The 20655-nt window shown below is 41.4% G+C and overlaps 1 protein-coding gene across 3 annotated transcripts in view; it reads left to right on the top strand.

The window, feature by feature from the left end:
- jak1 (Janus kinase 1) overlaps positions 1 to 20655 on the top strand; it is a 154774-nt gene that overhangs the window by 49720 nt on the left and 84399 nt on the right. For all 3 annotated transcript variants that reach the window (XM_069938345.1, XM_069938344.1, XM_069938343.1), the window contains exons 3-4: positions 3084 to 3207; positions 14717 to 14873. In XM_069938345.1, the coding sequence (XP_069794446.1) occupies positions 3084 to 3207; positions 14717 to 14873 (281 nt within the window). The remainder of the gene's footprint in view (positions 1 to 3083; positions 3208 to 14716; positions 14874 to 20655) is intronic.

Here is a 20655-nt window from a genome sequence, read left to right as displayed (position 1 = left end):
CCAGTCTTCCAGACCTCTGGGGGGATTCCATCCATACCTGCTGCTTTGCCACTTTTCAGTTGTTCGATTGCCTTATATGTCTCATCCAGGGTGAGAACCTCATCCAGCTCTAGCCTTAGGGGCTGTTGAGGGAGCTGGAGCAGGGCGGAATCTTGGACTGAGCGGTTGGCACTGAAAAGAGATTGGAAGTATTCTGACCATCGGTTGAGGATGGAGATCTTGTCGCTGAGGAGGACTTTGCCGTCTGAGCTGCGCAGCGGGCTTTGGACTTGGGGTGAGGGGCCGTACACAGCCTTTAGAGCCTTGTAGAAACCCCTGATGTCGCCAATGTCCGCGCTAAGCTGGGTTCGTTTGGCGAGGCTAGTCCACCACTCATTTTGGATCTCCCGGAGTTTGCGCTGAAGATGGCTGCATGCGCGATGGAAGGCTTGTTTCTTCTCTGGACAGAATGGCTTTGTAAGGTGAGCCTGGTGGGCAGCTCGCTTCTTTGCCAGCAGCTCCTGGATTTCCTGGCTGTTTTCGTCAAACCAGTCCTTGTTTTGCCTGGAGGAGAAGCCCAGTACCTCTTCAGTGGATTGCAGTATGGTAGTCTTCAATTGATCCCAGAGGGTTTCAGGGGACGGGTCCGTGAGGCGGGTTGCATCGTCGAGCTTTGCTTTGAGGTTTGCCTGGAAGTTTCCTCTCGCTTCGTCTGACTGCAGGTTTCCAACATTGAACCTCTTTCTGGGGGCTTTATTGTTCCTGGGCTTTGGCTTGAAGTGAAGGTTGAGCTTACAGCGAACCAGCCGGTGGTCAGTGTGGCATTCCGCGCTAGGCATGACCCTGGTGTGGAGCACATCTCATTTGTCACTTTCTCGCACCAGGATGTAGTCCATCTATAAATATCAATTTATAGATGGAGATTAAATAGTTTACTTTTTGAAAAGATCAGATTTTTGTGCTTTTGTAAGAGAGCAAGTTCAACTATTTTGTGTCCTGAATTTACATTCAGTAACAGATATGTTTGTGGTTTGGGATGCTTATTTAACAGGACAAATAATAAGTTTTACCTCTAAAATAAAGAAGGACTATATGAGTGAACTGGATAAATTACAAAAGGAAATTACAGATGTGGAAAAAGATGTACATGTTCAAAGGTCAGAGGTTAGGAAGTGGTTGCTAATCAATAAAATGTTTCACTACAATACCTTGCAGAGCTATAGAACAAAAAAAGCAATAATTAGAATTAAACAAAGATATTATGAATTAGTGAGAGATTACACAAGGTACTAGAGTGGCAATTGAAAGCAGAACAAATTTCCAGATCTATAAATGCCATTTGCAAAGATTCTAATAATATTAGTTCCAGATTTTTTATTCAAAACTATATAGTTCAGAATTTTTAAAGGATGACAATATAATTGATAGAATCTATCTCAAAAACATCTATGTGTGTTTTCTCTGAAAGAATAGTCAGAGCTGAATTCCTCCATTGATCAGTTAGAAATTAAAGAAGTGATTAATACATTGCAGAACAATAAGACCCAGGGGGAAGATGGTTTCCCTGCTGAATTTTACAAGAAACTTAAAGAATTGTTACTTTTATTTGTGGATATGATACACCAAGCCTCAGTAATTCATACTTGCTTGAATCTTTTCATACTGCAATAATTACGGTACAGGTACACGATCCTTTATTCGGACATCTAAAATCCGGAAAGTTCTAAAATGTGGCAAGCTGGGACCGGGGGTTGGGGGAGGCAGCTGAAGGACCGGCGGCCAGGTGGGGAGGCGGCTGGGGGGGGAGGCGGCTGTGGGGGGGGAGGCGGCTGGGGGGGGGGAGGCGGCTGGGGGGGGGAGGCGGCTGGGGGGGGGGAGGCGGCTGGGGGGGGGAGGCGGCTGGGGGGGGAGGCGGATGGGGGGGCGGAGGCGGCTGGGGGGGCGGAGGCGGCTGGGGGGGCAGGCGGCTGGGGGGGCAGGCGGCTGGGGGGGCAGGCGGCTGGGGGGGCAGGCGGCTGGGGGGGCAGGCGGCTGGGGGGGCAGGCGGCTGGGGGGGCAGGCGGCTGGGGGGGCAGGCGGCTGGGGGGGCAGGCGGCTGGGGGGGCAGGCGGCTGGGGGGGCAGGCGGCTGGGGGGGCAGGCGGCTGGGGGGGCAGGCGGCTGGGGGGGCAGGCGGCTGGGGGGGCAGGCGGCTGGGGGGGCAGGCGGCTGGGGGGGCAGGCGGCTGGGGGGGCAGGCGGCTGGGGGGGCAGGCGGCTGGGGCCGCAGGCGGCTGGGGGGGCAGGCGGCTGGGGCCGCACTCGGGGGAGGCGGCTGGGGGACTGTTGATTGGGGGGGCAGCCGAGGGTCCGCGGTTGGGGGAGATGGCTAGGCGACTGGAGGGGGGTGGGGGTGGATACGGCAGCACAATTTGGGTGGGCTTTTCGAAATCTGGAAAAATCCAAAATTCGGAACACACTGTCTCCCAAGGGTTCCGGATAAAGGTTCGTGTACCTGTAGTACCAAAAAAGGGCCAATATCTTTATTGAATGCAGATTATAAAATTGTTGCAAAAGTTTTGGCTAATAGAATAGATTATTTCCTAAGTGAATAAATGTGGATCACACAGGTTTTGTTTAAAAGAGACTACCTGCTGATAATAGGCATCCCTTGAAGAGATTTCATAGTTTTGTATTGGACAGCAGTAAAATACAAAAGATGACTGATTTATTGCCATCTCAATCTGTCCTTCAATAAGATGGTGAGTCCCTCAATGAACTCCAGGATGTTGAGCGAGTTTTCGTTATCATAAAGGAATGGAGAACATGTGCTGAGTCAGAATGGTTTGTGCCTTGTAGATAATTGTGTTCTTGAACACATGATGACTTTATATTTCCAAGTTGTGGAGGCTCTTAGTGTAAGAAATTCTGCCAATAGCCCTGATAAGAAGGGCAAAGAATATAATTGGCTTTGGATGGACTGAGGAATGGAACCAGGCATCATAGGTTGAATTATAACTGTTTATGTGCTTGTGACAAATTATTTGAATGCAGAAATTAATATTACATTCTTTACCCAATTTCATTTCATGGTTAAGGTACTGTATCATTGTTTTTCTTTTTCCAGGCATATCTCCCTTGTGCCAGAATCTCTTTGCGTTGTATGATGCAAATAAAAAACTCTGGTTTTCTCCAAATCACATTTTCAAAGTTGATGAGGAAACAGCCCTGAGTGTACATTATCGGATGAGGTAAGATTTAATTTTTTTTGGAAATGCTGCTTATACATTTGAAAAATGCAACAGGGATACGCATTCCATCAAATTTCCATGGGAATGTGTTTTTCTTTCTCCACCAATGTGTTGCTTTTCTGAAACTCATGTTTGGCCATTTGATGTGAGCTTAATTTGTTTTCATGTTCGTGGTCTGGGGCATTGCTATTCCAATCCCTAACTTCACATGAGAAGATGGCAGTGAATTACTGGCTTGAACAGCTGAAGATCCTCCTACAGTAGAGAGACATGATTATATAATCTGGAGTGAAAAACAAAGTGCTGGAAGCACTCAGTGAGTGATGATTACGAATTTATTGTCATACACATGGTACAAATATACATATCAACCAAAATGCTCATGCTGAAGCTGTAAAGGATCTTGTAAGCAAAAATATAATGCAGTAAAACCCTGTATCTAGCACCAGGTGGACACCAGATAAGTGAGTTTTCCATTTGCTTGAGACTGCGTGTAACGTTAATGGAGAGCTAACGGCGAGGCACGCCAATTTAAGCTTCCATACCTTTTCCCCATTTATTTTCTGCAATTTCTTTTTGCCGGTGCTTGAGGCTGCCAGTTGCATGAATAACGGGGGTTTTTCTATAGTAAACATGAAATTGAATTAAGAGACAACGAGACAGTAAATATTCATGGTAATCCTAGTGCAAAAAAAGTGACATACAATTGTGTAGACAGTCCTTTTGCGCTGCCAGAGCACGCCAATGATTAGTGTACCAAGTGATGGATTTGGGTACGTTTACTACCTTCTGCAGCCTTCTACATGCCTGGGTCAAACCAGCTTGTAATGCTAAACCAGGCTGTGATGCAATTAGCAATCCACAGTTAACCTGTAAGTTTGATAGAATATTTGACCACGTACCAAATCTCCTCAGGCTGCTTAGAAAGCAGAGGCATGGTGTGCCACCTTCACGGTTGCCTGATGTTACAAAGGGACATTAATAAAGGATGCAAGGCTGGGCTGGAAAGTGGCAGATGAAGTTTCACCCAGAATAGTGTGAAGAGGTTCATTTTGGCTGGTCAATTTTGAAGGCAGAATACAATGTGAGCACCGTGGATCAACTGAGAAATCTTGGGGTCTGTGGCCATAGGACACTCCAAGATGCTGCACAGGATGATAGTGTATGGTGTACAGTATCTTGACCTCCATTAACTATGGGATCAAGTTCAAGAACTGTAAGCTAATGTTGCAGCCGTACATGACCTTGGTTAGACTCCATTTGGAATATTGTGTTCAGTTCTGGTCACCTAATTACAGAAAAGATGTGGATATTATAGAAAGGATGCAAAAGGAGATTAACAGTTATGTTGTCTAGATTGAAGAGCATGCCTTATGAGGAGAGATCGAGTGAACTTTGTTCTTTCCTCCTTGGAAGGAGGGTGAGGAATGACATGATGGAAGATGATGAGAGATGTTGATCATGTGGATGGCCAGAGGCTTTTTCCCGATGCCAACATGAGGGGACATAATTTAAGGTGCTTGGGTGGAAGTACAGAGGGTATGTAAGAGGTAGGTTCTTCACACAGAGTGCTGGATGTACAGAATGCAGTGCCAGTAATGGTGGTGGAGGCAGGCACAATGGATCTTTTAAGAGAGAATTGTGTGGAACTGAGAAAAATAGAGGGTTATGCAGTGGGGAAATTCTAGGTGGTTGCTATAGGTTATTAGATCAGTACAACTGAGGGGTGAAGGGCCTGTACTGTGCTATAGATTTATATGTTCTGTAAATTTAAGGTGAGGGAGGAGAGATTTAATCGGAGCTTGCGGGTAACATTTTTTTTTTTTACACACAGAGTGGTGGATGTACAAGCTGCCAGAGGAGGTTGTTGTGGCAGGTACTTTTGCAATGTTTAAGAAAAATTTGGACAGATACATGGATAGGATGAGTTTAGAGGAATATGAACACATAAAGGACACTGTTTGACCTGCTGAGTTTCTCCAACATTGTAAGGCAAAGGTTAAAATACATAACCGATGTTTTACGCTTGAGCCCTTGTATTTTTACCTTTGCAATATAAAGGACATTGTCAGACCTGCTGAGTTCCTCCAGCATTGTGTGTTTTTACTTCAACCACATTGTCTACAGATTTTCGTGTTTTACTTCTTAAGCGGAATAAGAGTCAAATGCAAGCTGATAGTACTAGTATGTTGGACATTTTGAGTGACATGGGGAAGGTGGGCCAAATGGCCTGTTGTTTGACTCTTAAGACAATGCATAAATTTCATTGACGGCATCATAAGTTTTGATATGATTTATTTCTCAGATTCCTGCATTGAGCACTGAAGGAATTCAAAAGTTAAATAGGGGAATTTTACACCTAGTAACTTCTGCTCTTGGGAAACTTTAGCACATTTAGATTTTGTGCAAAGAGTTTAGTTTTAGTTAGTATTACCACTAAGCAGAAAATTTATATTTGCCAGAATAGTTAATTGTGGAAGAAGCGAGAATTGGTAATTAGCCTTCAATATTTCCACCTGTGTGAATTTTTAAAATGGAAACTGTCTGAAAACTAAGCAGAATTATGGAAAAATTCCCCAGATACTGTTCAATGTGTAATGCAATATTTTCTATCACAACCAAAGTAGAGACCAGACTTGAGCTCAATCCATAAAGAGGTGGTCCTTTGGACATTTCTGCTGATGCTATTAGCTTTTGTTCATTTTTTTGATCTTATAATTATCATTCTTAACAATTCTGCATGTTTGAAGGGAAAAAAAATTCAAATAATTTTGTTAATTCAAGTAAATAATAACCTCATGAATGAGAGTGAATTTGGAGTCTAGTAAGATGCCCTCAAGTTTTATATAACTAAAAGGAATTAATTTTAGTAATATGAAATATAACAAAGACCATAAACATAGCAGATATCTTTGGCTTGGCTTCGCGGACGAAGATTTATGGAGGGGGTAAAAAGTCCACGTCAGCTGCAGGCTCGTTTGTGGCTGACAAGTCCGATGCGGGACAGGCAGACACGATTGCAGCGGTTGCAAGGGAAAATTGGTTGGTTGGGGTTGGGTGTTGGGTTTTTCCTCCTTTGCCTTTTGTCAGTGAGGTGGGCTCTGCGGTCTTCTTCAAAGGAGGTTGCTGCCCGCCAAACTGTGAGGCGCCAAGATGCACGGTTTGAGGCGTTATCAGCCCACTGGCGGTGGTCAATGTGGCAGGCACCAAGAGCTTTCTTTAGGCAGTCCTTGTACCTTTTCTTTGGTGCACCTCTGTCACGGTGGCCAGTGGAGAGCTCGCCATATAACACGATCTTGGGAAGGCGATGGTCCTCCATTCTGGAGACGTGACCCATCCAGCGCAGCTGGATCTTCAGCAGCGTGGACTCGATGCTGTCGACCTCTGCCATCTCGAGTACTTCGACGTTAGGGGTGTAAGCGCTCCAATGGATGTTGAGGATGGAGCGGAGACAACGCTGGTGGAAGCGTTCTAGGAGCCGTAGGTGGTGCCGGTAGAGGACCCATGATTCGGAGCCGAACAGGAGTGTGGGTATGACAACGGCTCTGTATACGCTTATCTTTGTGAGGTTTTTCAGTTGGTTGTTTTTCCAGACACTTTTGTGTAGTCTTCCAAAGGCGCTATTTGCCTTGGCGAGTCTGTTGTCTATCTCATTGTCGATCCTTGCATCTGATGAAATGGTGCAGCCGAGATAGGTAAACTGGTTGACCGTTTTGAGTTTTGTGTGCCCGATGGAGATGTGGGGGGGCTGGTAGTCATGGTGGGGAGCTGGCTGATGGAGGACCTCCGTTTTCTTCAGGCTGACTTCCAGGCCAAACATTTTGGCAGTTTCCGCAAAGCAGGACGTCAAGCGCTGAAGAGCTGGCTCTGAATGGGCAACTAAAGCGGCATCATCTGCAAAGAGTAGTTCACGGACAAGTTTCTCTTGTGTCTTGGTGTGAGCTTGCAGGCGCCTCAGATTGAAGAGACTGCCATCCGTGCGGTACCAGATGTAAACAGCGTCTTCATTGTTGGGGTCTTTCATGGCTTGGTTCAGCATCATGCTGAAGAAGATTGAAAAGAGGGTTGGTGCGAGAACACAGCCTTGCTTCACGCCATTGTTAATGGAGAAGGGTTCAGAGAGCTCATTGCTGTATCTGACCCGTCCTTGTTGGTTTTCGTGCAGATATAATAGTGTGTTTATTGGCATATACATTGTACAATGCATCCAAATTCTTGCTGGAGCCAAACAATGAAAAAAAGCTACACTAAAGTACTATACATTAAATTAAATATAGATAAAAAATATAAAGGGTGGATAACGTTAACAGAGCAAGAAAAAAAAGTGTCGTTACAATTTTGCTGGGATTTATTTGTGGTGATGGAGCAGTCCATGGTTAGCATAAGAAGTGGAGATAGATTCTGGAAATAAAATGTTCTTGAACCTAGAGATGGTAGATTCTGGAAATAAAATGTTCTTGAACCTAGAGATGGTAGTCTTCAGAGTCTTTCAGTAAGAAATTGGAATTTGTATTGTTAGCTCCTTTTGTTTAGGGCAATTAAAAATCCTTTAGAGCTCCAAAATATAATTGGTTGTAGCTGAGCATAAGAGGTGCATCAAAAATCGTGTCATTTTGGAGAGGGTGCTTGCCTGGAACCTGGAAGAAGGTACAGCTGGAAAACCCAAGACAAGCTCATTTATATCAAAACATAAAAATCAATTTCTGAGTTCCCTGATGCTCAATGGTACTGAGTCTTGGAGCACGAGGGCCTGGGTCTGGTTGCCAGCCTTTGATACCTTGCACAAATTCAGCCACATGCTGACTTATTGAAGAATGCTTTCTTAATATACCCCAAGATCTTCGAGCTTAGGAAAGATTTGAAGAAAGCTGCCATCCTGAAAGATCTTGTTTATAATTTGTATGGATGTGTGTGAAGAAATGCAGTTTAACAAGTAGCTAAGTATGTGCCAACCTTTTTTCCCCTGAAGAAAAGTAGCTGGTTTCTGTGCTTCTGTTTACAGCTCCACTGTTGACTGTGGCTAATAAAAGAAAAATGGGCAAAGTCAAATTTCCCTCTTGCTTGCCAGGCAGTCATTTTTACTGAAAAACTTAAAAGATTTTACCTCCGTGATTAAAAATATGCTCACTGATGCTGCTGTTCAAAGGAATCTTCCACCAGCGTTGTCTCCGCTCCATCCTCAACATTCATTGGAGCGACTTCATCTCCAACATCGAAGTGATGGCAGAGACCGACAGCATTGAATCCACGCTTCTGAAGATCCAACTGCGCTGGGTAGGTCACGTCTCCAGAATGGAGGACCATCGCCTTCCCAAGATCGTGTTATATGGCGAGCTCTCCACTGGCCACCGAGACAGAGGTGCACCGAAGAAGAGGTACAAGGACTGCCTAAAGAAAGCTCTTGGTGCCTGCCACATTGACCATCGCCAGTGGGCTGATATCGCCTCAAACAGTGCATCTTGGCGCCTCACAGTTCGGCGGGCAGCAACCTCCTTTGAAGAAGACCGCAAAGCCCACCTCACTGTCAATAGACAAAGGAGGAAAAACCCAACACCCATCCCCAACCAACCAATTTTCCCTTGCAACCGCTGCAACCGTGTCTGCCTGTCCCGCATCGGACTTGTCAGCCACAAACGAGCCTGCAGCTGACGTGGACATTACCCCTCCATAAATCTTCATCCGCGAAGCCAAGCCAAAGAAGAAGAAAGACAACAGCTTGACCAAGAAGATTAACTCCTGTTGCTTGCTGGAGAAGGTCAGGGGTTTTGCAAGTGAGAGAGTCACATGGGCTTTCTGGCAGTTGGAGAGAGAGAGAAGGGTGAAATAAGCTCTCTCAGCCAGTGTGTGTGTGACACTGAAAGCAGCTGAACAGTGCAAGCCAAGAAACTTGTTGGAATTGAAACAGAAAGCTCTAAAGTGGCAGATGGCTGGAAGTGCTATCTGCCTGATGTTTCTCTTGGAATAAGGGGAATAGAAAGGGACTCTGTGGTAGCCTGAAAGAAATAGGTTATCATCTGGAGAACCCTGATGGGGCAAGTTTCATCAGCGAGACATTGAGGTGACTAATGGTGGTACCTCAGTTGTGGAAATCCTGGAACAACAAATCTCTCTCTGCAAACCCTACAAGAACCTTCCTGAGCGGTAAACATTTACCTTTTGAGCGCCAAAGCATGGTGAACTTTATACATGTTAAATTCTGTGCACATAATAAGAATTGCCTACAACCAGTGAACTCGGGAGAATGTGAAGTGAGATTGAACTGTGAACCAAAGAACTTTTCTTACATTTACACACACATCATATACGTGTGCTTAGAATTAGAAGGAGGTTATGTTGGGTTTAGTTAAGTTAATAGAGATAAGTTAAAGTTTAATTCTGTTTTCATGTTTAAAGATCATTAAAACATTTTTTGTTTAAGTAACTACTTGTCTTGGTAAATGCCTATTGCTACTGCGTTTTGGGATCCTTTGGGCTCGTAACAATAGGCATGGCTGAGGTAAGGTGAACCCACACAAGGCAGTAGGACCAGACAACCTACTCTGTTGGGTACTGAATCCTCTGCAAACCAACTGACGGAGGACCTTGCGGACATCTCCAATATGGCATTACAGCCGTACATTGTCCCTTTAGGTTTCAAGGCAGCCACTAATATCCCGGTACCAAAGAGGGCAACAATATCAGGCATCAACAACTACCGGCCGTGGCAATGACCTTCACCATTATGAATTCTTCAGGTGTCTGGTGATGGAATGCATCAAAAGGTATCTCCCAGAGACACTTAACCCATTTCAATTTACCTACAGAAAGAACCGTTTCACTGACAGTGCTATAGGCTTGACCCTCCACTCCATCTTGACCCACCTCAAGAATAATGCCTCAAATGCCAGGCTGCTGTTTGTTGACGAGCGACAATCATACCCGAGGCTGGTGGAGAAGGTGTCCTCACTCGAATTCAAAACAACTTTCTGTAATTGGATTCTGGATTTCCAAACAGAAAGAACATAATTTGTCTGGGTTAGTAGCAGAATGTCAACACTGTCACACTGAGCAATGGTGCATTTCAGGGTTGTGTGCTCAGCCCATTCCTGTTTGTGCTACTGAACTCACAAATGCAATATCAGATCAGCTCCAACAGAGTCATCATGCTTGCAGATGGCATGACAGTAGTTGGCCTCATCAGCAACAGCGATGAGTTGGATTACAGAGAAGAGGTGGAAAATCCCGTCAATTTGCATGAAAGTAACAAGTCTCAAAGTGGACAAGACAAAGGAGGTGATTGTAGACTTCAGAAGGACCAGGAGCGACCACCTTCCACTACATTTTAATAGATTGGTACAGGAGAGGGTAGAGAGCGCCAAGTTCCTCAGAGTCCACTTAAGATGTTACCTATCCTGGACACACAACGTCTCCTCGCTTGTCAAGGAGGCACAAAAGTGGCTACACTTCCTGAGAAGACTGAAGCAGGCAAGACTACCGGCCACCATTCTATCAACTTTCTACAGGGATTCCATCCAGAGTGTCCTGGCCAGCTGCATCACAATGTGATATGGTTGCTGTAGACCAGTGGTTTTCAATCTGCCCCCCCTAAACCTACATTCCACATAGAGCAATCCTTATGCAATAATTGCTCAGTGATTGGTAAAGAATTGGTTAAGGTGGGATGTGAGTGGGAAGGGAAGGTTGAGAATCACTGCTCTGGACCCAATTGTTCCTGAAATATTTTGCTTGAGAAAAATTGCCATTGGCCCATTTCCTTTGGAGTTATGAAATAGTACACATAACTAATCAATTAGGTATGATTAAAACAGTTGTTTTCAAACCTTTTTCTTTCCACTCACTTACCACCTTAAGCAATCTCTTACTAATCAGAACACTTATAGCATTGGGATTGCTTGAGGTGAAATGTGAGTTTAGGGGGCAGTGTGAAGAACACTGCTGTCGAGCATTGGATTGGAAGTCAATTCACTGGACCATAAAAGTAGCAGAGAGGATTACTGGGGTCTTCCTTCTCCTCCCCCCCCCCCCCACCCCACCCCACAATATCAATCTGATTTCACTGGTGTTACAAAGTAACAACCTTCTCAATTTTGTTAGGGTCTAAAGAGACTTTGTTAGCACAAAGAGAGGAACAGCAATAGCAACAATTCACCAGACCGTGGTAAATTCAAAATACCAGTTTATATTAAAGTATAATAACATGACATTTTTTCCTTATCTCTAACTTAAGCTCTACTTTAAACCCCCACTATGTGTAATGTAAATGTGTATTAAAGTCCCAAACTCTGAAAAGTCAATTTTAAAACTTAAGCATCATTTTGGTCTTGCTTGAAGGTCTCAAATTTTCAGGTCAGAAATAATTATAAAGCACTTTTAAGCATTATATTTTCAGATCTCTTTAAACTCACATCTTGATAAGCTGTCTTTCAGAGATACTCTTCAAACAGGAGTAACCATCTTTTGGCACAAATGAGAAGTGGTCTTACTTGTTTAAAAACCACTTGCATTGTATCTCCTCTGAATAGGATAATATAAGTTCTGTCTTTCCGGTCAAGTTTCCTGTCTTTAATTTTCTTCCATGACGAGGCTGCACTCTTTATTTTAAAAAGAGCAGTCAGAAAGTGACTTATTCCAAACCCATTTATTCTGCGTTCCCCTTTTTCAGGAGTAACGCAGGTGGCATTTTCCTCCTCTGCATGAAATATTGCTACTTTCATTCCTGTCTCAACAGGATGGTGAGTTCCCTTAAACTGACCTCTATCTTGGATTTCAATAATATATTTCTAGCAAATCTCTCATGTCACATGGTATGTGACATCAGTTCTGTCTTTGAAGTTCATAATGTCTTTTCACACTGATGTTCACTAATGCCACCGTGATGTCTGCCCACATGGACACAACATGGTTGTGCATTTACACAGGTGTTTCTGAGATAACACCTATTGTTTTCAGTATCTCAATAACCATCATAAATTCTTTTATCTCTTGGCTTCAACTTCAGTCAGCAGCTATTCCAACTTTAAAACTGGCTTCTGTGGTCAATGGTGTTTAAAATGAAAATGTGTTTGTTGATGCTGAAGCCAAGGACCAGCTACAAAGAACCATGTGTGTCAGTAGAATGTAAATGAGCCCTGTCCACCCAAACTTACTTTTACTAAGATACATATAGGAAATACTTTTAACAGGCTAAAGATTAATATTGACACAGATCCATTACACTGGGGTCATGGTTTAAAGAAGGCTTGTAAGATCAGGGAGGATCCTTACCAACCTGCATGCAATATTTTCCAGCTACTCCAGTGAGGAAAGAGATAAAGTATTAGAGCCAGAATCACCAAGCTGAGGGCCAGTTTTATCCCATGAGTAATGAGACGGCTGAATGACAGAGGAACTGCTGAAACAATACTATTAATAATATTTATTATAAATGGATGTATACAGGTATATGCATGTACGTGTCTGTATGTGTGTTTGCACTGTAGATTGAAGAATGCTGTTTCATCAAAGTATAATCAGAATGCAAATGAACTTGAACGGTTCACACAATGAGAGTTGAAATGCTGTTGAAGCACAACAGTAGGTTTGTTTTTAAAGTTGGAAATGTAAATTGCCTGAATCATTTGCGATACACTTTATGCTGGTATACCGGCCAATGGAACATGATTAGCATAGACTGGAATATAATGCAATAGAATAGAATACAATAAGCACATACAATTAAAAAAACACAATAAACCATGAACGATAAGACCACAATATTCTAAAATAAATTGTTTTTTAAAAAAATACAAGTGCAGCACTGCTCAACACTGTGAATTGGTATTTAACATTTTCATGGCTTCATTTAAAAAGCTCTTTTTAAGTCTGGTAGCTCTTGAGCGAAGGCTCCTATAATGTCTGCCCGATAATTCAAGCTTAGGGTGTGTTGCATCTTTAATGATATTCCTCTCCCTGTCCAAATAGCATCCCCATAGATAGATTTGATGGTAGCCAATTGCATTCCAACAATCCATTGGGCAGTTTTCACTACCCATTGTCTTGTGCAGAACAATTCCCGTACCACATCAATATACTATATATCAGCACATTCTCAATAGTACATCTATAGAAATCCAACAGCATTCTGGGGCTGAGGTGTAACATCCTCATACATCTCAAAAAAAATAAAGATGTTGTTGTGCCTTTTTGATCAATGTTGAAGGGAGCCCAATAATCCAGAAACCTGAAGCCCTCCCTCATTATCCTCCGATTTCTAACCTCACTAGCTTGTGGTGCCGTTAGCAATCCTGAGATCACTTCCCTGGAGGTCCTGTACTTCAGACTAGCACCTATCCTTGCAGGATATCCTCAACTTACTACCCACATCATTGGTCACTACATGGTCCATAGCATCTAGCTGCTCACCCTTTCTCTTGTGAATGCCATGAACTTGATCTAGATATCTCAGACCCTGGCACCAGGGAGGCAGCATACTATCTGGGATACTCGATCTCTTCCACAGAGCCCCTTATCTGTCCCCAGAGCTATGGAATCCCCTATCACTACAGCTCACCTCCTCTCCTCCCTTCCCTTCTAAGCCACAGGACCAGAATCTGTTCCAGAGACCTGGTCTCTGTGGCTTGTCCCTGGTAGGTAATTCCACCCCCCCCCCCTCCCAACAGTATCCAAAATTGTATACTTGTTATGGCAGGGGATGGCCATAAGGGTGCCCTGCAATGCCTGCCAGTTCCCTTTCCCTTTCCTGACTGTTACCCATCTACCCTCCTCCTGCCTCCTCAGTATGATAGTGTCCCTGTAACTCCAGTCTATCACTCCCTCAGCCTTCCGAATGATCCATAATTCATCCAACTCCAGCTCCAATTCCTTAACTCAGTTTGTCAGGAGCTGCAGCTGGATGCACTTCTCACAGGTGAAGTAATCAGGGATACTGTTGACTTCCCTGATGACCCACATTTTGCAAGGGGAGCATTCCCCTGCCTTGGCTGCCATTCCCACTGATCATTACTAAATGAAAAAAAAATGTAAAAATGCCTTCCCTTACCGCTACCTACCTACTGAAATTTTTTTTGTTCCTTTTTTGACTTCAACTCCAACTATTCCTCACCGAAGCCTGTTGAGCCAAAGACTTACTCCAATGATGACCACTCTCTCTTTTGTCTTCAGCTGTTGAACTCTATTGTCCAATGAACTGCTATCTGCTCAGTGTCTCCTTTTTCAACTCCTTTGTTTTCACCTGTTGACCTCAATTGTCCAATCTTGCATGATGATATAAACAAGATACTTGAAGTAGTGGTCTCTGAGTTTTCCTGATGCCCCAATTAATAACAAACTGAAGATTGCTGAATTGTACCTGTTGATTGATAACTGAAAATTAAATAAAAATTGTGTTGATATTCATGGAATCTGGTTTCCAGATTTAAAAACTCTGCCCATTGCTCTGTGTGTCTCAACTCTGGAGGATCCATCTGTGCGTCATTACTATACATTGACCAACCAAACTCCCCTTCTTCAGGTTCTTCTTTGGGAACTGGCATGGATCCAATGAAAATGAACAACCTGTCTGGAGACATACTCCTGCACGAAAACAAAAGAATATTTGTGATTCCCACAATACAGAAAATGGAACTCCTCTCTTGGATGCAAATTCATTGGAATATCTATTTGCTCAGGTATGAGTTTTGTTTAATAGTTTGGATTTTGAGCTTTACAAAAACCCATGGTTCATCATCTAAAATGAGGAATTTGTTTCAAGTTTTTCAATTCTCTTTGAGCATATTAGGTTTGCCTATGCTGCTCCAGTGGGCTGAAACAAGATTTGCAGGGGGGATGGGAACCAGAGTGCCAGAGGCGTGGAGGACGGAAAAGATGATGTGAAAATTGCTTGCACCGTTATAAGTCAATGGGCTGTATGTGGTGGAAATATTCTCAGGTGCATCAATTTCAATGTAAAGAGTTCTGTAGAAAGGGCAGACGAGCTTATAGCATGGATTGGCATGTGCAATTATGACATTATGGCCATTAGTGAAACTTGGTTGCAGGAGGAGAAGGACTGGCAGCTCGATCTTCTGGGCTTCAGTTGCTTTAGACGCGATAGAATGGCAGACCTGAGGGATCGTCTAGTGAGGCTATATGGGTGAAGCTGAAGAACAGGAAAGTTATGTGCACGCACAAAGGGTTGTATTATAGACCATCCAATAGTCAACAAGAATTGGAGGAGCAAATCTGTAGCGAGATAGCAGACAGCTGCAGGAAACATAAGGTTGTGATAATAGGAGATTTTATATTTCCACATTTTGACTGCGACTCCCATACTGTAAAAGGGCTGATGGCTTGGAGTTTGTCAAATGTGCTCAGGAAAGTTTTCCAAATCAATATATAGAGGTACCAACTAGAGAGAAGGCAATACAGGAGCCCCTTTCAGGGAATGAGACCGGACAGGTGACAGAAGTATGTGTCAAGTACATTTGGGTGTAGTGATGATAATGCCATTAGTTTTAAGTTAATTATGGAGAAGGATAGGTCTGGGCCTTGGGTTGAGATTCTAAAATGAAGAAAGGTCAATTTTGAGGAAATGAGAAAGGAGCCAGAATGTGTGAATTGGGATATTGTTTTCAGGTAAGGATGTGCGAGGTAAGTGGAGGACCTTCAAAGGTGAAATTTTGAGAGCACAGAGTTTGTATATTCCTGTCAGAATTAAAGACAAGGTTAGCAGGTAAAGGGAACCTTGTTTTTTAAAAAAAAAATTCACACAGTGAACCATATCAATCAAAATACATACAAACATTTTCCTCTTAAATATACACAGTGGCATTTTCTCCCCTTTTTCCCCCCCCCCTTCCCACCCCACTCCAAACCCATTAAACGTTCAACATGTACAATCTTTTCTTTCTTTGGCTTGGCTTCGCGGACGAAGATTTATGGAGGGGGTAAAAGTCCACGTCAGCTGCAGGCTCGTTTGTGGCTGACAAATACAATAAAACCATTAAACAATGTCATCACACAATGAAAATAAACAAGAATTGTGTCATCTACTTTTACACACTGGGTCAGTTCATTTTGTCTTCTTCTCCTTCTATCATTTTAGGGGGTGGAGGTCCGCGATAGGCCCTCTCTGTTATGCTCCATGTACGGTTCCCAAATTTGTTCAAATAATGTGACTTTATTTTTTTAATTATTTGTTATTTTTTTCCAATGGAATACCTTTATTCATTTCCATGTACCATTGATGTACTCTTAGGCTCTCTTCTGATTTCCAAGTTGACATTATACATATTTTTGCTACAGCTAAGGTTATCATAATAAATTTTTTTGTGCTTCATCCAGTTTGAGGCCTAATTCTTTACTTCTTATATTACTTAGAAGAAAGATCTCTGGATTTTTTGGTATGTTGCTTTTTGTGATTTTATTTAATACCTGATTTAGATCTTCCCAAAACTTTTTCACTTTCTCACAAGCCCAAATTGCATGTACTGTTGTTCCCATTTCCTTCTTACAGCGAAAACATCTCTCTGATAATGTTGGATCCCATTTTTTTAACTTTTGGGGCGTGATATATAACCTGTGTAGCCAATTATACTGTATCATGCGTAACCTTGTGTTTATTATATTCTTCATAGATCCAGAACATAACTTTTCCCATGTTTAAATCCTTTTCCCACTTTTGTTTAGGTTTATAGCTTATTTCATCATTTTCCTTCTCTTGTAGCTTGATGTACATTTTCGTTATAAATCTTTATTATCATCGTTTCTGTAATCACATATTCAAAGCTGCTTCCTTCTGGTAATCTCAGTCTGTTTCCCAATTTATCCTTTAAGTAGGCTTTCAGTTGATGGTATGCAAACATTGTACCATGAATTATTCCATATTTGTACTTCATTTGTTCAAATGTTAATAAATTATTTCCCAAAAAACAATTTTCTATTCTTTTAATTCCTTTTCTCTCCCACTCTCTAAAGGAAAGGTTATCTATTGTAAAAGGGATTAGCTGATTTTGCGTCAATAATACTTTTGGTAGTTGGTAATTTGTTTTGAGTCAATTTTGCAGTACTGGTGAGCTTTTATATTGCACCAGCTTTTCATCCCACTTATAAAGTATATGTTCCGGTCGGTACCTTCTCCCCTATTTTATCTAGTTCTATCTTAGTCCAATCTGGTTTTTCCCTTGTCTGATAAAAATCTGATAAATACCTTAATTGTGCTGCTGCTCTATAATAATTTTTTAAGTTTGGTGACTGCAAACCACCTTGTTTGTACCACTCTGTTAATTTATTTAACGCTGTCCTCGGTTTCCCCCCTTTCCATAAAAATTTCCTTATTATTCTTTTTCGTTCATTGAAGAATTTCTCTGTTAAGGGAACTGGTAACAATTGAAATCAGTATTGTATCCTTGGGAAGACATTCATTTTAATGCAATTTACCCTTCCTATCAACGTTAGTGGTAATTCTTTCCAATGTTCTAAGTCTTCCTTTAGTTTCTTCATTAATGGCTGATAATTTAATTTGTACAGGTGGCTTAAATTATTATCTAATCTAATACCTAGGTGTCAGATTGCTTGTGTTTGCCATTGAAATGGCAATTCTTTTAAAAATTCTGTATAATCCACATTACTTATTGGCATCGCTTCACTTTTATTTGCGTTGATCTTGTACCCTGATATTTCTCCATATTCTTTCAATTTCTTATGTAGTTCTTTTATTGATATTTCTGGTTCTGTTAAGTATACTATGGTGTCATCTGCAAATAAACTGATTTTATACTAGTTCTGCCAATGGTTCTATTGCTAAAGCAAACAGTGAGGGAGATGGTGGACATCCCTGCCTAGTTGACCTACTTAATTTAAATTGGTTCGATACATATCCATTTACTGTCACCTTCACCAATGGTCCATTATATAATGCTTTAATCCAATTAATATATTTTTCTGGTAGATTGAACCTCGGTAATACTTTGAATAAATAATTCCATTCTACCCTGTCAAAGGCTTTTTCTGCGCCTAAAGCAAGTTGGCATCTTATTTCCTTGAACTGCATGAGTTAAATTAATAAATTTACAGACATTATCTGCTGTTTGTCTTTTAATAAATCCAGTTTGATCTTGTTTTACTATTTTTGGTACACAGTCGGCCAGTCTGTTTGCTAATAATTTTGCTATTATCTTATAATCTGAATTCAGTAGAGATATTGGTCTATATGATGCTGGTGTTAGTGGATCCTTCCCCGTCTATGGTATTACTGTAATTATTGCTGTCTTACATGAATCTGGCAAGTTTTGTGTTTCTTCTATCTGGTTCATTACTTCCAGGAAAGGAGGAATTAATAACTCTTTAAATGTTTTACAGAATTCTATTGGGAATCCATCCTCTCCAGGTGTTTTATTGTTCGGTAGCTTTTTTAATATATCCTGTATTTCCTCTATTTCAAATGGCTTTATCAGCTTGTTTTGCTCCTCTTGCAATTGTGACAGTTCAATTTTAGCTAAAAATGCTTCTATTTTGTCTTCATTCCCCTCGTTCTCAGTTTGGTATAATTGTTCATAAAATACCTTAAAGTTCTCATTAACCTCCATTGGATTATATGTAATTTATTTGTCCTTTTTCCTTGATGCCAATACAATTCTTTTAGCTTGTTCTGTTTTAAATTGCCAGGCTAATATTTTGTGTGTTTTTTCTCCTAGCTCATAATACTTTTGCTTTATTTTCATTATGTTCTTCTCCACCTTAAATGTTTGTAATGTTTCATATTTTATTTTTTTGTTCACCATTTCTCTTTTTATTGAATCGTCCCTTGTTGCTAGTTCTTTTTCTGTACTTACTATCTCCCTTTCCAACTGTTCTATTTCCTGATTGTAGTCCTTTTTTATCTTAGTTACATAACTTATTATCTGCCCTCTAATGAAGGCTTTCATTGCATCCCATAATATAAATTTGTCTTTCACTGATTCCGGATTTATTTCAGAGTACATTTCAATTTGAGGTTCAATAAATTCTCTAAATTCCTGTCTTTTAAGTAGCATGTTTAATCTCCATCTATATGTTCTTGGTGGGATATCCTCCAATTCTATTGCTAATAACAGGGGTGAGTGATCAGATAGCAATCTAGCTTTATATTCAGTTTTCCTAACTCTCCTTTGAATATGGGCTGACAACAAAAACATATCAATCCTTGAGTATGTTTTATGGCTACTTGAATAATATGAGTATTCCTTCTCTCTTGGGTGCTGCCTCCTCCATATATCCATAAGTTTCATTTCCTTCATTGATTTATCCATAAATTTGGCCACTTTGTTCTTTTTGCTAGTCTTTTGTCCAGTTTTATCCAATATTGGATCCAAATTAAGGTTAAAATCCCCTCCTATCAATATATTCCCCTGTGTATCTACAATCTTCAAAAAAAAATCTTGCATTAACTTTTGATCCTCTTCATTAGGTGCATATATATTGAGCAAATTCCAGAGTTCTGAATATATCTGACACTTTATCATTACATACCTCCCTGCTGGATCTATTATTTCCTCCTCTATTTTGATTGGTACATTCTTATTTATTAATATAGCTACACCTCTGGCTTTTGAATTACATGATGCTGCCGCTACGTGTCCTACCCAGTCTCTCCTTAATTTATTATGTTCCACTTCAGTTAGATGTGTTTCCTGCACAAATGCTATGTCTATTTTTTTCTTTTTTCAGGAAATTTAATAGCCTTTTTCATTTAATTTGGTTATGTATTCCATTAATATTTATAGTCATATAGTTCAACATGGCCATCTCATAATTTGTTTACACCTCATTTCCACTTCTTCACCACCACCTTCCCCCTTTTCCCCATTTTCATCTCTCAGTTTTCCCTTTTGGAACTCAATGTATGACAACACTTTTAAAACATAAAATACTTCAACAACTCCCAAATCCAAAATTCCCTTAACCCCAAATGTCAACCCCCCTCTCTGAGTTTCCCCTTGTCCCTTGCTGGGCAACCACAACTCCCTTCTCCATTTGGATTGCGAACCCGCTCGCAAGGGTCAATTGAATTCGCAGTGACTGTTATTCTCTCCCACCCAACCCCTTCCAGAAAAGACTTTTATCTTCACATATAACAAAGCTCACCCTCTTTCACCCCCCTTACTTCCTCCTTTCTTCCCTTTTCTGGTTCTTATACATTATTTTTACATCTTTATATGTAGTTTGTCATCGTTTTTCGTTATTGTAACATCTCTTCAACTCTCCTTCTGTTCTGCAAATTCTCATGCTTTCTCCGGATCCGAGAACAGTCTGTTTTGCTCCCCCGGGATAAATATTTTAAGCACAGCTGGATATCTTAACATAAATTTATAGCCTTTTTTCCATAGGATCAATTTTGCTGTGTTAAACTCCTTCCTCTTCTTTAGGAGTTCAACACTTATGTATGGGTAAAAAAATATTTTTTGACCCTTATATTCCAATGGCTTGTTGTCT

Source organism: Narcine bancroftii, chromosome 5 (assembly GCF_036971445.1).
Source record: "Narcine bancroftii isolate sNarBan1 chromosome 5, sNarBan1.hap1, whole genome shotgun sequence".
NCBI classification, from domain to species: domain Eukaryota; kingdom Metazoa; phylum Chordata; class Chondrichthyes; order Torpediniformes; family Narcinidae; genus Narcine; species Narcine bancroftii.
Note: the sequence above shows the minus strand (reverse complement) of the source record. Positions and strands in the feature narration are given on the sequence as shown.